The sequence below is a fragment of the Scleropages formosus genome, chromosome 3 (genome assembly GCF_900964775.1).
Source record: "Scleropages formosus chromosome 3, fSclFor1.1, whole genome shotgun sequence".
Lineage (NCBI taxonomy): Eukaryota > Metazoa > Chordata > Actinopteri > Osteoglossiformes > Osteoglossidae > Scleropages > Scleropages formosus.
The window spans coordinates 15,145,866-15,163,419 of NC_041808.1; the positions used below are offsets into that span (position 1 = coordinate 15,145,866).

Here is a 17,554-nt window from a genome sequence, read left to right on the forward strand (position 1 = left end):
ATCCCATGTGACCCCTGCAAAAAAATGCTGCTCAGGCACATTTTCATTACTAAATATTACCTCACAACACAATTTTAAGCTTTCTGAACTCCCAAACGTACTCTATTTTGTTAAAGAAACAGCCCTTGGAATAACAATGATGTGAAAAACTCAGCTTTTTAATGTCTCATCTGGACAAACACAATTTAATGTACTGGCTATGAAAGTACAAACAATGTCCTTACTCTATGAAACATATCAACGTCACCCGGATTTAATGTTGTTTGTTAAGTTCAATTAACCAGTGTAAACAGGTTGCTAGAAAAAAAAGAATGATGGCATTTCAAAAATCAGACAGTGTTTTTAATACACAACAAAACATGGGCTCAGAAGCGATCACTGACCTTTAATTTCATACAGGCACACGCAGAGAAATATCCATATACACGAATGTATATGTACCAACACTGGCACACATGTATTTATAGGGTCTAAAACAAGAAGTGACAGGTTTAGCACACAATTTAAAAAAGTAAATGTAGCATATACTCCAAATCTCGAGATGAATTAAGGCTGTGGGGCTGATAAAGGAAGAACACAACACTAACAAAGCGCTCCCCTTCCCAGCATGAGGCTGGAAAATAAGACCGTAACCGGCATCAAAGACATCACATCACCACCAAAAAGTGGAAAGAAAAACAGTGAGGCCCAGGATCAGCCTCATGGACATCACACCCAGCACTGGCACGAAACACTGAAACTTCAGAAGAAAAATAAATATTCTCCCAGTATTTATTTTTTCCTGGTAATGCAATTACGAAATACTTCCTTCAGGTGTAACGCAAAGGGGCTACTGTTGGAAGGACACACGTTTCGGAACTAAGAAGCCAGATTATAGAAACAAAAATCGCAGTGTTCAATATAAATCACACCAAGGGCACAAATGTAACCATGTGGAAGAAGAAAGTTTGAGTATTTATGCAATAAATTTCCAGTTCAGCAGTAATAACAATGGCAGTGCCTTTCTAAACACAACAATTTCTCACTCCTGAACATATTAAGTCCACTGTGTACAAAATGTCACTTCCCTTCCTGACTAAAGTTAACAAGGCTCCAGCGAGCCAAATCTCTCACAGTTGCTTCACTCTGCTCTCCCACAAGGTCATTCATACCGAGGCTAAATCTGAAGACTCATGCATGCTGCAACGATTCATTTCTCACAACTTCACATATAAAAATACATAGCTAAATGCAAATATTAAACTTATTTAAAAACCACAAACGGTTCAAGGGAAATTACTGGTACATGTCAGTTTTTTTTTTTCTAAAAAAAAAAAAAAAAGAAAGAAAAAAAAAGGGGGGGGGGGGGGGGTGGTGGTATCAGTCTTTACCATTACTACTATTATCTGCCAGGTCACCTCTGTGATCGCTGTGCTCATCGTCATCGTCACGGATTTCTCCTTCCTCAATATCATCATCATCATCATCATCGTCGTCTTTTGTTGGCACTGTCTTTGATTCTTCAGTCCTGGTTTCCACAAAAACCTCCCTCACCTCAACTACCCCAGGGCCTCGATCTGCTGCCTCTGTTGAAACAAGGAGGGCATTTACTGGGACAGAGATTGACAGCCAAGTGTAGGAGTGCCACTGCCATGCCAGAGATTTATTCCAATTTGTAATGACCTGTTGTATGACTGCTGACTGATACGTCCCTGGCAGCCTAGCAAGGATATTGTGTAACAGTGATTACATAAACTGGTCTCTCAAAAATGGGTAGGAAAAGTACCTTGAAAAAAGAAAAAAAAAAAAAAAAAAAAAGAAAAAACAAAATATTAAAATTCTACTGAAATTGCATTCTCAGTGCTGGTTTCGTTTGACATCATAATTACTGTGTTTTTTGCATTCATATAGACAGAATGAAAACAACTGAGTAAATGAGGCAAAAGGTAGTGTTTACATCATCTCTAGTCTTTGATCCCAATTCTGGCAGAGCTGAGAAAGCCAGTGGGAGAAACTGGCTGAACAAAAAGTATTCTTTTCTTTGAAGCAGTCTAGCATTTTCACTACAATCATTTACACTTTTCGAGACACGATTTAATGTTTTCATGTATATGAAATGCACGGCTGAGCACAAGAACTACGATCTTGCGTAACATCTCAGGCTTACTTCTCCATGAGCTGAGAGAGCCCTGTCAGTGCCAGGGAGGGCAAGGATGTTAGTGACAGGAGCAGCCTTTGGGATGTGTCCCTGCAGCATTTACAGGCGCCTATCACTGCAGTAAAAGCAAAGCTCCCTCCCCCATAAACCGGACACCTGCCTCTAGACAAGGAATGTTGACTCAAAATAAGCTGAAGTGAATGTATGGCATTTTACCTTGCTCAAGAACATAGTTTTGGGCGTGATCGCTCAGTACGACATGCAGCACTGGATACTCAATGATCGTCTTGTTCCTCAGGTTGTCTTGAAGCGTTTCCAGGAGACTAAGCTCATGGTACCTGGAGTTTACAAAAAAACGACTACATTTTGACATTTTAAAACAGAAACTCATGCAAACTGGCTGCATTCTGAATTCCTGACTTGAAAGCTTGTCATGACATTAATACTACCTGAGAGGAGATATGCACGGAAAAAGAAGATATGTTTAGCACGGCAGCATCTCGTGCTTTCACCACAGGATTTTCACTTGAGTGCCCTAATATTACTCCAAACATAGCACAGGGACCAGATGTGATGCTGAAGAATCCTAAATAGGTTAGAATGTTCTCTGGAGCTAAGAAGCATCATATTTTCACCCACAACTTTGCAGCGGTTATCCTGGCATTTCCTCAGACGGCGATCTGAGAGGGGGTGCTGGACAGGCACAGCGATGGCTTCTTCTTGCCTGCGATTTCCCTGGTGTGAGGTCTCATGTCATAAAGACAAATAACCTTGTTGGCAGACGCCAGTTCCAACTAAAACTCTCTGCTAAGAAAAGGCCCCTGCAGTCTCTTTGTGCTCCGTCTTGCACGCAGGCCAATGCGAAGCAGAGAAGCCTAGCCGAGCGAGACCATTCATCTTGTATTTGCAAGCTGGCCATGAAATGCGCTGGCAGCGCTCCCTCTTCCTGCATCTGTTATGTGTATGGTGTCCTACTGCAGGGTCAACACGACAGATGTCTCCTGGGCTTTCCGTTTTGTTTTCCTTGACAATTATCTATTGTGTTTGTGGTATCTTCAGGGACCTTGGGAATTGTGTCGTAGCTATGGTGATGTTGTACCACGGTTTGTTTCTCTGCAACAACAGCGCCCTGTAGATGACGACTGCTAAGGATACTGCGCAATGCATACAGGCCAAAGTTTTTTTTCCGCAGAAGGTCATAAACGCTGATACTTGTGATATCCGGCCTACATAAGTGAGAAAATAAAATTTAAAAAAAAATTACCAAAAAAACATATTTAAACAACTTTTAATGCACATGAATTTCAACCCACTGCTTTCATGCTGCAGAACTGCAGGAAGACCAACATTTTCAGGTTTTTTAAATAAATTAAAAAAAAAAAAAAAAAAAAAAAAAAAAAAAAAAAAACTACAGAACAAATAATACTGAATGAAAAGACGAAGACGTCAAGCCGGCCCTCTTCCTGGGTTCTGATACGTGCCTGTTAACTAGCTGACGCAGCTCTGGTCAGAACAGTGCGTCTCACATTCACGTACGTTCACCAGACGTTTGTCAGAAAGTCAACACCGGGTGAGCTCTGCGACTCTGGAACCTTGGACCGCGAGAGCAACAAGCTCTCCCTTGTCTGGAGCCTTTCAAAGGGCACGGCGGCTGAGCGCTGGCTGCATGGGACCTGAACGTAACCTGGCAGACCATAACCACACCGCCCGAGAGCCTGATCTTGTGAGGCTGGTGGCTGTAATAGCCGGCTGTGGTGCTGGGAAGGGAGCAGAGGGGCTTTGTAACCAGCTTGCCGTTTATTTCTGTTGGAATAAAAGACACAGCAAGCTTGTTTTCTTTATTAATAAATACTCTTCTCTGGACCTTCCCCTTTCCTCTTTGAACACATCGGGTCTTGATCGCTCTGTGACAGTTAACTAGCACAAGCAGGAATACAGACAAGAACATTACTCTGAGTGTTGGTTCTGTATAACCTACAAAAAGCCACAGCTCCATTTCCAGTAGAAGGCAGAACAGGGTAAAAGACTTACAGCTGCTTTCCTGACAGACGTGCGGCACTGAAAGGCAAGAGGTTGCTTGCTGCTCTTTTTTGGGGTTCCGGCACAGGAGTGTTATGCAACTGTACCTATTTGATATGAGGTAATCCCTCCTTGGGCCAGGTTGCCCATGCTTGAGGTCCACATCGCAAACATACACAACAAACGCCATCAAATCTGGCAAGTCTCTACCCACTTTTTGCGTGGGCACAGACAAGAACATACACACGATTTCTCAGTCTTGTGAAGCAACAGCCTTTATCTTTTACTACATTTTCAGACACTGCCCTCGTTCCGTCTTTCCAGTGCTATACGTGCTCATGAGGACACTTATTTAATCAGATAGCACAGTGGTTAAAGCTGCTGTCTTGCATTCAAAGGACACAGGTTCAAATCCCGCCTCCTGCTGGAATACCCTTGATCAAGGCACCTACCTACTGAATTGCTTCAAATCAAAATTACCCAGCAGTGTAAACTGATTTTGAGAAGAACATTAGGTAAATGAATGTAGATCATTCTGAAAGGTCATTATCTCTTGTTTAGGAACAGAAAGTAGTAATCTAAACAGCTAGCTGCCTGTCTGAAGGTGAACAGTATGAGATGTAAAAACAGTTGGTTAAAGTTTATGTAAGGTTTGATGAACAATAGATAAGTGAAGTGAACTAAAAGCCTTCTCTTTCATATGACTTGCATCCTACAGGATTGCATATGCTGTTTTATATGACCATACCAGAGAGAACAGTCAAACCATCCTACAGATCCACTGTCTAAAACAATAGTCACCAGTGTCAAAATAAACCACGTTTAACTTATGACCTCGTTCTTTCTCCGCCCAAAGAGGAGGAAAAAAAAAAATTCTAAAGTGATTGCTCAATTTCTGTCAGCATCCTCGCTACTGTATCTGTTGGTTGTAATTTTCCAAGGCTAAAACTCTGCCCTCTATAAAAAGTAGGTAAAAGAGAGAGAGCTTCAGGTTAAGTGTCCCTCTGACTGCTAGTTACACTTTAGGGGCTCGTATGTACTAAATATATCTTTTGATTTCGAAAGGTCACGGGTCAGCAAGATGTCACCACCTTGAAAACAACAAATAGCTGGCATGCAGGGGAGCTACTCCCAGCATCAGATGACAGCAAAGACAGAATCATGCAAACTACGATGGGTTTGAGTTCATGGGGTGACTAATTTTGATAGATTGGGTGTGGCCAGCTTCCCTGGGTGAGACCTGTTCAGACAGCTGTGTCAGGCTGCGGCCTTGTTATTGACCACATTCCCAGGCCAACAATTACAGTAGAAGCCTCACTCGCTTCCTCCTCATCGCAAACCTATGAAGGCTTTCTCACTGATGTGAAGTCACTGCAGTAACACTGTTTTCAGGTACAAATTCACTGGATACAATGTTACATGGCATTTTTATTGCTGATCATTTGTATATTACTGAAATACTTCCCACCACTATGATACAGGGGAACATATGCCAAATAAAACAATATGTATGCATGATTATGAACAACTGAATTCCAGTCTTATTTCAAATTTCATGATGCTACATTCATATACCATCATTTGAATCAGAACTGATAAACGTTGGGTTGTCATTATGCCATCAAACCAACAATAGGCGCTTTATTTAAAACGTATGTAGAACTGTTCCTGTAAACACCACCTTATGTTACTACAGATGTACAGTGGTGCTTGACAGTTAACTAGATAAAGAACCTTGTTGGCAGACACCAATTGCAACTAAAACTAACTAGAAACGAAATAAAGAGAACAGATAATTTTCCTCAATAAATAAATGAACAATTATAATGTTTTTGTCTCATTTGTTTAATTGTTTTCTTTATCTAGTTTTAGGACCTGTGTGAAAATCTGATCATGTTTTAGGTCATATTCATGTAGAAATAGAGAAAATTCTGAAGGGTTCACAGACTGTCAAGCACCACTGTACACAAATAGAGCTCCTCAGTGGCATAGTAGGTAGCACTTGTGCCTCATGGCTACTGAGTCGTATGTTCAGACCTAGATTTGAATCCAGCTCAGTCTATGTGGAGTTTTCTCCCAAAGTTATGGTGGTTTCCTCACACACTCCAAAGACATGTTTCTGCCAGCAGCATGTGTGTATGTATGTGATTGTACCTTGTACCCTGCTTTACAACCTATGTTTTCAAGACAGGCTTTGGACCACTGCAACCCTAAAGTGAACAAACGCTTACGGATAGCGGATGAACGTAAATAATATTACACTATACCAAGATCGTATAAATACAATTACTGATAATTCTTTAAAAAAGTTGCACTGTTTTTGATGTTTATACTTCTCCCTTCACATTGCATATACAATACCTAGTACCCAAATGTTTGTTTACAAAAAAAGAACGTTCACATCAAAATTCAGTTATTTGGCATTAAGGTAAAGATTTTCATAAAGTATGTTACACAGGGAGCGGACATGGACCTCTTACCTGAGGGAATTAGACCTTCTGTTCTCCACTTTCATGAAAACACAGACATTCTCAAAAGTGGCATGCACATACATCTTCAACCTGAAAGGCAGGACAGCATGTCAGTACACACACACACACACACACACACACACACACACACACACACACACACACACACATTATCATGGATATCACGTGGCAGATGGCGTTATACTAAAGAAGTATACTGATAGAAAACCTCTGACACGAGTACAGAAGACACTAAGCGACTGCAGACTTTTTGTGACAAACCAAAAAGCTACCTGCTTCTTCAGATTGAAAACTGTGGTGTTTCAAGTAACTGGACCAGTTCTGTGATGATTATCCCTCTTTGCAATGAAAGTAAGAGACTATTGTTCTTCACCAGTAAAAACATATGTGAGCTTACATTAAGCAATGCCGTTCGTGCATGACTGAAAAGGTATGTTATCAACATGCAGCGGGCAGAGGATAAGACGACAGGGAAACCAAACTATCATACACAACGTGCACCACAGCCGAAACAAGACAGCCACTGGCAGAGTATAAGACATGGCCAATGAAACCTGCGCTTGTTGGGGTCTGTTAACTCTGGCATATTCACCATATTTAAATGGTCGTGTAATGATCAAAAACATTCATTAAAGATGCCAGATATTTTTTACTTTAGTTTGTCATTCTTCTTTCTTGCTGCAACAAAAATACGACCTTTACACAGGATAAAAGAGAAAAAAAATGTTGTTTAAGACAAGTCTTCAGTCTGTATAAAAGAAATGACAAAAAAATATTAAAAAAACAAGGCCAGCCAGAAAACATTTAAACGACAGGTTGTGTGACTAATCACGGCCTCTCTATCTTCATTCCTTCAGAATTCCTCATGCACACCTACTACCACATATAAACAAGCCTGATAAGACCCTTCCAGCCTTGAACAGAAACATCTTTATGAGGTTTAAATGAATAGCCATTTTACTTTATTATCCAAAGCAACTTAAATGCTTTTGCAAACAATTCTGCTAACGGAAAACAGATAATGGAGTGGTTAAGTCAATGGGTTGATGGTTGCTGGATCATGACCCATAAGGCATCTTACTCCATTATCCAAGAATAAAGCATCCAACTTAAAATAGCTACAGTAAAATGACCTAATCGAATCTAAATCACCTCCATCTCTGGGGATTAGGTGCACAAAGGTCTGATATCCATTAATGACAGTGAAGAACAAGGGGTAGTGTTATTGTGAAAGTCCCACTGTCTGGCTCAGGCAGGTCTGAATCCCGCCCCAGCTCCACTTTCCCCCCTCTGCCTCTCCGCGTGATTAGGTTAAGTCATTTTTCAAAAGCAACACCTGCTGCCCAGCAAGAGGCGGGACTCGGCAAGCCCTCCTGGGGGGAACTGGCAGGGCACACAGAGCCTGCTGGGGCTTGGGACCTGTTGGCTTAACATTTTCCAATAGCTACTCTGGAGTGAGGTGGCAGAAGAAAGTAAAGAACTCTAAAAAATGAAGCAGGATTCACAAATGGTGGCAATTATAGAAGCAGGAACATCAGCTGAGGCCAAGTGAGAGCTGAATTTCCCTTAAGAGGCATCTTACTTCTGTCGTTTCACTGGCTCTGACTCAGTAGGGTGGATGTAAGGAGTGAGGATTTCCTTGAGAGTTCGATTGTCCGGCACCCTGGAAGAGTGAGGGAGAGAAGCGAACCTAGCGCGTTAGTCATCCACACTCCTGATTAATGAAGCTGAGCAGCTCCAAAGCCACAAATAACTAAATGCATGTGTATTTCAGTGATTGACTCTTCACCGCTGTAAATTAATCATACCTAAAGAAACCCAACTGCCTACAGCTTCTAAAAAGCAGAGGCTTACCAACATTAGGGCTGTTTGGATTGTGTTCCTAGGTTACATATTGGTAAAAAGAAATGGTGAAGACCACCGCCTACCTTCTCTCCGTGTACTCAGAGCTGCTCTGTGGAAACAGAAGCTTCACATGCCAAAAAAACTGCTGCAATCTGTAACCAAAAGAAAAGACAGCCTGTTAGAAATGAACAAATGCTTAAGAAAAAACAACCACAGTATTTACAATGAACTATGGCAAACAAACATAAGCCCATGATTAAAGTGCATTTATTCTCAACACACTGTTGCACAGTTCAGCTATGAACCTTATTTGTTTAGACTATGACACACTGTTTTCATTCCTTCACAAGCACATCGATTGCAAAAATCTTACAAGGGCCAGATTTAAACCTAGTCATGACAAAGATGGGACAGGAAGGTCAGAGACAGATAACAAGAGAGTGTTGGGGACAAGGACTTTGAGGTTGAACCGTGATAAGTGGAGCAAATCCTTTCACCCCACCCCCCGAAAGAAACCCAGCACTAAATACAAATTAATGTTCTAAATGATAGAAACATCCCTTTTTTATTCAACAAAAAATTTCAACTTTGAATTTTTGTTCTTTATGAGAACAGATAAAAAAAAAAAAAAAAAATCTTTAGGTCAAAAAGTTAACTGTCATTTTTTTTATTGCAGTAATTCCATTCCTCAATATTTTACATTTTTATTTCCTTAATTTGCCCCATATGTGCTGAGTATGTATGTATGTATGTATGTATCCAAAGGAGACAGTCAATACACCTGTTCTTAGGGGAAAAAAAAAAAAATGCTTGATGAGGACACAGCAACAGCAACATTTCTCACTCTTTTTAAAGCAAGCTTAACCCTTTAAAACACATTTCAGATCATTCTAACTGCGCACTTTTTTGAAGAAATGGGTGCTCAGTATTGCTGCTGTCATGGTAGATGTGTTGTTGCTGGTTTGCTGCGGAGCTTTGGACATCTCCAGGACTAATGAGGAACAAATGGTACACTGTCTTGTAATTATTTAAACACAATTTGGGCTTCACTGACACTCAAGGACATTAATGCATACATGATCCTGTGTCACATAGTCCAGACGGGGCCACACTGTAAAGATTGTCTCAGATGCTCTCGTTACAACTGCAGGTGGACATAAATCAAGCACATGGCTGGGAACTGTTGCGTAGTGTTGCTTGGAGATGATACTCTTGTCCAGACGCATAGATGACACATGGTGATAGACAGAAGGAAGCTTTGTGAAGGAAATCCTTGTTGGATTCACATCCCTCAGGAATTTAGGAGCTGGTTTCTAAAGCTTGGCCAAGTCTCCAGACAGGAAGTGGTGAGTGGGAGGCTGAGAGGCACACAGAATCAAGGAGGAGCACCAGGTGTGAACACATTGGTCATCACTTTGGCAGTTTCCTATGGAAAAAGGGACTGTACCCCTCAGGGGAAAAGATGGCTGGGACACTTGGGAAATCGCTGATGAGGTCAGAGTTCGCTGGACATGGGTTTTACACAACATCATTCAACATCAAAACAAGCCTGTGAGATGAAAGGGAAAATATTTACAAGACAAATGCTAATGATTTATGACTAACTTCTGTTCTGTTTAATGTGAATGGATTCACTTTCATAAGCTTTGGCTTAACAGGAAAGAGAACTGTAGTATGCAGCTTCTCTTCTGCTGAAGTAACAACACCAACCCTTGTGGTATCTCAGAGCACAACAACCCTGCATTCTCCAAAAGCAAGCACGCAGAAAAACAAAAACTGGGATCAGAGAAGACCATTGATGAACACACAGTATGCCTTAGTGATACACTTTAGTATTCTCTTATGTCAAACCACAACACATCATAACCATATAGAGAGAGAATACTGCAATTCACAACTTTTTCAATGTGTATTAGCTACCTGTAAGCAACCTTCCCTACAATTACAGAGTGCAGCAACTGACACCAAGCCAGTAGCGGTCTAATTCAACCACCAAGTCATTACCCTGGAAGTCTTTTGACGCAAATCAGCTTCAGTTTCTGAGAACCGTGTCACAAATCGAGACGTTGTACGTCAAAATATTCGCAAAGGGATTCCAAACAGCTGACCTCAATTACAGAGGAATAATAAAGGTGTGACTGTTGTTCCAAGCAGATATATAAGGCAGCAGACAGCATGGTGATGAATGACTTGCAATCTCAAGTCTGTAATTAACCCTACTGCATTAGTTGGAAAGCTAACCACTTTCTGGGTATTGAGCAAAGCTTTCCTAACTGACATTCAAATGTTTCTGTCAAAAGCATGATGTGTGCTTGTATTTGTTTATTTTGCACAGGGAATTAAAAGGCCTGCCCTTTGCAGGGTACATGTTGAGGAAGCCAAGTTAACTGAACCGGAACTGCTTCAGCATAAAACGCAACTTCTCCCCTTCCCATGTGTGCTGGACAATGTTACTTTCACAAGGTGTGTACAAAGACTCTACAGAAAATGAGGCCAACACAAGGGAAAGAAGGAGGAACATGGAGATTGACAGGAAAGACTTGAGACAGTACTTCTAAGTTTTGGTCCATTATCCCAGATGCACTTCAACAGCTCTACTGGGAGACAGGTGGAACATTGGCTTTCCCATCTTAGCGATTGCTAGCTACACAGAGATGGATCTGGCAAAAGCACGTAACCCGGAGTTCATTTTACAGTGAGACTCAAAGCATTTATTAGCATTAAGACTATTACAATAGAGATGTTAGTAAGATATTAAAGAAAACATGCAAATTCACTGCCTGTAAATACAGTACCAATAAAAAAAAAGTGTGAGTAAATGTGGGTAACCTGGGCAATACTTGCACTGGATTATCTGGACAGAATTGTAAAAGCTAAAGCAACCTTCAAGTATCCTAAATCTCTGGGAACTGATGCAGAAGAGCTAAAAAGATGTCAGTTTTATTCCTGCTGAAAATGGTTCACCGAATGCAAGGTGGGGGGGGGGGGGGGACTAGGCAAATATATTCATCCATGGTACTGTAAAGGTAAGGCTGTACCTGGTGTTTAATTGACAGCTGTTACTTGGAGGCAAAGCCCTATTGTGTATGTGTCCTATTCCCAACTTGGAATCAAGAGGAAAATATGCTAGGATTCATTCAAAACACCCGTGCCCCAGCCCGCTGAGCCAAGCATAAAAACTTCAGAACCCAGCCGCCAACAATTATCTCTTTCTTTGGCAGCGCCAATACGTGTCATGAATATGTTGCTAACCATCTGCAGACACTGGAGCCAAAACATCTGCTTTTTATATATTGTACTTTGTACATTCTGATACATTTTCCCTCGCTAATCTCTTATATGCTTTCGGTGCAAGATGCCATCAAAAACTTTAACCAACCCCCGCAATCATTTATGAGGCATAACATTAGAAAAGGCATGCAACAAGCTACAAGCTTTGCCCAGTGTCTTGAGTGCAAGATGTCTGATTTATCAGGGCAGGTGAGGAATTTTATGGAAGCAAACCAACACGATCGGACTGCTGATATCGTGTCATCTTTAAACATGGCCACTTATCTCCCTTCATCTTACATTCTGGAGAAAATCACATTTTTGTCCATAGAAGGAGCATCACTCTGGAAAGGACTGGACAGGGAAGAAAGTCTCCATTAGACAGGAATTCTTTAAATGCAGAAAAAGAAGCCACCAGTATAATGGCAAAGATTAAGCCAGTTGAAGTATTCTACAATGTTTACTCCATGACGCTTGAACTACGAGTTGATATCGTAACACTGACGATAACGCAAGGGCCAGCCAGGCCTCTGAGAAGTGGAAAATACAGAAACATGTATGGCTGAGCTGCAGATGGATCACTTGAACACTGAAGCCACTTCCATTACGTGCACTTTAGTGGTCACTTCAGTCAGAGAGCATTTCAGATGTCTTACAGCTGCTGGAATATCGGCGGGCCGTCTGTGTTCGATATAGTACTTTACAAGATGACAATAAGTCTGAAGTTCATGCTCTGCTACCTTTCCTTTTCTGTAACCTATTCAGTGAACACACAATTTTAGACTTTGACAAAAAAAATGTAATACGACTACTTTATCATTCAGAGGAGATACAAAATGCCAATCAAACAGCTAAATTATCAACTTGAACTTTTAATTGACCAAAAACTTTTATTGGTATATAAAATATATATTTAGGAGAAACATTTTGCTGCAAGTGCTGAATGTACACACTATACACAAATAAGCAATGGGGACTCGGTAATAATATAAGCAACAGATAATTAAGATAACTCTAACTAAAAAAAAACGCACAGATGCAGACCAGTGATCAGTTTGAGGATGAGCCAATTGCTTGTTAGTATTTATGGAAAGAACACCTGCGTTGCTCACATGTCTACAACTAATTTCTTTTTTAAAGTAAGCCATACAACTAAAACGGGTGCCAACATTTTCGATATTTAAACCATATGTTAAGACCCACGAGACACTGGATGAGCATGAGTTTTACACGGACAGATGTCCCAAGCAGAAGACACAAGTGTCTCAAAATACACTTGGCAAGAGTGACACCCTGTGGCAAACCCAGGATACCAGTCACCATCAATAAATCTCAACACACCAGTCACAAAATAGAAGTAACAGGGTGAAACAAGGGACATTTCTACTACCATGTTCAAACAAGTATAATATTCCCCCAGTAACTGTATAACGCCACTGAGAATACTCTTTGCGACCCCCAATATCTGACAAGGTTTCATGCCCCCTGGCTCACGCAATATGATGAGGAACTATGAACATGCTGATGCTCAAGATTCTTTTAGACAAAAATTGCACATTGAAATATAAGACACACATGCTGCTCTACACATAAAATGGGGTCAATTTAGCATTTGTATCTGAAATTACATGCTATGCATGATTCTGTTCATTCCTTTTCAGTAAAAAAATAACTTTTGCTGGCTATCATTCCGGAGAGCTCTGGGACAAATTCTGAGCAAACTGTTTTTCTATAAGAATTACAAAATGCTTTGCCCTAAGAAAAAGACCCTGAATGTTGTCACTTTACTACCACTTATTGTCCAAGAAGACTTATAATTCACCTCACTTATAAAGGTGGATATTTTCACTGGAACAAATTTAGTGAAAGAAGCCTGAATACTGAACTTAACATTGGCAAACCCTTCCCAACATTTCAACCAGCAACTTTCCAGCTGCAGCCATGTGTATTTAACCACCATTCAATCCATGGAAGGATTACATTACAAAAATTAAAAACTGCTGAGATGAACAGGCCACAGCCCAGACAAAAACCCCAAAACACCACACACACTCTGCACTCTATGAGTAAGAAGCTGGCTGCCCCTAAGAAGAATGGATCTATCTAATACAAAAATCTAAATTTCAAAAAGTTCAAATGAATATAATGTACCATTCCCAGTGTAAGGAATAAAACCAGTACCCTTTCTGGAAGAATGTGGAGTTCTCTCGTCTCTTTGTAAACCCATTTGGGAGAAACTTCAGCTCCATGCTGAATTTGTAGGCAGCTCGTTTCATTATCCTGACCTATTAAATAAAGACCAAGCAGAAACCAATTAAAACTTTAGGATAACAACTGTTATAGTGAGTGACATAGCATTGATGTTTTAATTATTTTTAATTAGAGGCAGTCCCCGAGTTAAGAATGTCCGACTTACGTACAGCCCGCACTTACGAACCACGCCCTGGTTGACCGGAAGTTGATTTGTCACCCTTAAGTAACAATCAAATGAAAACTTCATAATTAAGCCTATTTTATTAAAAATTTGAGTCACTGTATATAAAATAGTTTGTAATAATAAACGGGCACTACTTTGCGAAGCGCATCAAAACATTGCGCGTCTACAGTGGTTTGTCGGCTCGTGCGGGGGGCGTGTGATCCTGAGGTAGGACAGACTTCCTTCTTTTCCTGTTAACAGTGTCTGTGTGTTACAGTGTGTTACTGTATTTGGCTTTAATTCTTTTGTTTTTATCCTCCTAAGCATGGCACCAAAGTCTAAATGTGATGCATGCGATGGTGATGCATCCAAGAAAAAGGAAACTATCACGACTGAAACTAAAGAGTATATAATAAAGCAAAAGTGAATGGAAAAAGGAAACAAAGTTTCTTCTATGTTTTGCATGTGTGCGCGCACACACACAAACACTGTCTCTCTCTGTCTTGCTGAGAGAGCACTCAGCTACAAAAGACACTTCTTCCCAGTCGCAGAATCTCACTCCAGACATCCCCCACGTTCTCAAACCTTTGCTCTTCCAAGTCCTGTCCCTTATCGTTCCCCAGTCCTGTTCCACATCTCTTTGATAAGGACTGCCTGCCTTGTCCCCCGACCCCAATTTCGGATCCTCGCCTCTGACCGACCATTCGCCCATCCCCGACCATGAGAACATGACTAGTCCTTTGATTCTGAAAATGATCCTTCACTTGGGTCCAGTCTCCTCCGTGTCCTCTATTCATCATCTCAGTAGTAGCATTAATTATTTTCTCTTTGTCTATCATAAATACTGTAGTTACATTTATTATTATTACTACCACTACTACATTTATTCATTTAGCAGACACTTATCTCCAAAGCGACGTACATGTCATTATGTCGTCATTACATCATTACACTATTATTATTATTACTGTATTGTTATATTCAGGATGTTTTAGTGTATCTGGAAGTGTTTCTGTAATTTTTTTATGCATAGAAAGGTACACGACATACTTTATACTAAGACAAACATTCGACAAACTGACATTAGATACCCACCGTACCTAACCGCTCCGACTTACGTTAAAATCCGGCTTAAAGACGGACTGAGGACACGGAACTTGTTCATAATTCGGGGACTGCCTGTATATTCAAATTAAAAAAACATAAACAACACGATTACATAGCTAGACCAATCATTACAAGCAGAGTGACTATAATAGTAAAGCAAACACTGCTTAACAAGAGTTCACAGTGTGCAATTTAGAAACATCACCATGTTTTTTGCCATATTATTTATCACATTCAGCGATTGTTTCAAAAGTCAGTTCTCATGGTTCACTGTTCCCACAAAGCCCACTTCAGACCGGCTGTTTTGAACTATCACTCCATTATAAATGAAGGAGACACCTCAGACAGCACCAGACAGAAACAAGTTACAAGGAAATACCCACTTTCTGGCTCCTGTGGTGTGGCAGATGGCCAAAATCCCTGCTAACACTGTCTGCTACTCTTGCAGTATCCTCCAGAAACCTATAATCTGAATAGAAGAAGTTTAGTGTAAAATGCCACGAAGTCACACAGAGGTAAGAGCATAAAAATTAACAGGGTCTTACCACTGAGCATATTCATTTCATCGAACTTGGATATGGGCGCGAAGGCAGTCTTATCCCGAGCTCCTGTACATCCAGATTCTGATTTATGTTTCTTGACACAGAACAGGCTTGGAAATAGAAACACAGGATATTTCATAAAACGCTGTATTTGGTACAAATGTACAGTCAAAAACAGACACAAAAATATCTCCCCTGGTTTAAACAGTCTATGGCTTCCTACTATGAAATTTATGCAGCAGATCTTTAATTTACAGTGCATGTCCTTTGCTGTGTACTGAATTGCAGGAATGTTTCTGCAGCGTTTTACCTGCAGGAGTGTTTCAAGCAAGCTGGACACCTGTATTTTGCTTCTTCGGTACCGCAGGCTTCACAGCTGTGCGGAAGCAAAAAAAAAAAGTGCAAACTATTACACAATCAGTTCAAACAAGTATAACAATTTTTCCACTGATTTCTGCAGAACAATGAACTAATAGCTCTTAACACAGAAAGGACAAAAAGTAAAAATCATGGCTAAGCCATGTATACAATCTACAATAAATAATTAATACAATATTACACGATAATTAACAGAAATCAAACGTGACGTGCTGAGTTTCGTACTGCCTGACATTATCTTTCAGTCCACACCAACTATTTCTGCATCATGTCACCTTGGATTTAAACACATATTGGGTTCTAGCCAATTCCAGTGCCTTCAAATCTACACATTAGATCATGCAGCCTGTCATGATGTAAAGACACATATATTTATTATTTTTTTCCAAAGTGACTTACAATTGAATGTCAAGGCTCAAGCTACTTTTTACAACTATATTTACCAGGCATTCAGCTGGGTAATTGTACTGGAACAATTTTGGTAAGTAAGTACCTTGCTGAAGCCAAGCCAAGGCAGGTACTGGAGGAGGTGGGAACAGACGGTGTGTGACCTTGGCCTCCAAGCAGCAGCTGCCCACGCTAGCTAATAGGCTAATGCACATTTTTTAGTCCCTTTTAAATAACTTTTTCTGTATTATAACTCATGCCACCAACACGTTCACCGTCACATTTCCGTGCTGAGCGTAGATTTACATTTCAGATATGATAATATCGGCCTGAATTAACAAAAATGACACCAGTTTTACTGTGGCTACCGTCCGTAGAGTCAATACTATTACTTCACGAGACACATCGTCGTAAGCAGCGGAACGCAGCACGAGACGAGACGTCTCGTCTCGTGCTGCGTTTCGCTGCTTACGTAAGTTACGACGGACGTGTCTCGTAACTTACCTCTGCAGTGATATTTTCCTTTTCTTTCCGCGTGTTTCTTCTACGCCGGGGCTGCCGGTGTGCTTCACCTCACTGGCGTCCGTCGCACTTTCCACCGCCAACATGTTCGTACGAAATAAACAATACACAATTTTACTAAAGAACAGGACCACAAACACCAAACTCCAGCGAGGGAAACACCACCAGCGGCTCACGTGCAACGACTGCCGTGTTCCAGTTTAGCGCTCAAATTACGACACACGACAGTCGCTCACCGTCGTTGCCAAGCAACGGTTTGTCTACAATCCGGGACGCGCTACGGGGACTTGGGTAGAATAGAGTAGAATAGAGTAGAGTAGAGTAGAGTAGAGTAGAAGGATGTGGTACACAGTAAATTAGCAGTTTAAATTATTTTGTTGTCACGACAATGTACTGTAATTCTGTAACAGTCCCCCAGTTTACATGTTTTCTTAAATTA

At 40.8% G+C, this 17,554-nt stretch overlaps 1 protein-coding gene across 1 annotated transcript; it reads right to left on the reverse strand.

Annotated features, from left to right (window-relative positions):
- Positions 1-1,359: 1,359 nt before the first annotated feature.
- Positions 1,360-17,300, reverse strand: znhit6 (zinc finger HIT-type containing 6). The gene is made up of 10 exons (XM_018753139.2): positions 17,098-17,300; positions 16,139-16,204; positions 15,832-15,938; positions 15,670-15,755; positions 13,945-14,048; positions 8,577-8,645; positions 8,231-8,311; positions 6,637-6,717; positions 2,354-2,475; positions 1,360-1,565 (listed from the first exon to the last, which is right to left on the reverse strand). The coding sequence occupies exons 1-10, from the start codon at positions 17,199-17,201 to the stop codon at positions 1,360-1,362; spliced, it is 1,026 nt and encodes a 341-aa protein (XP_018608655.2). The 5' UTR covers positions 17,202-17,300.
- Between the last annotated feature and the right edge of the window lie 254 nt (positions 17,301-17,554).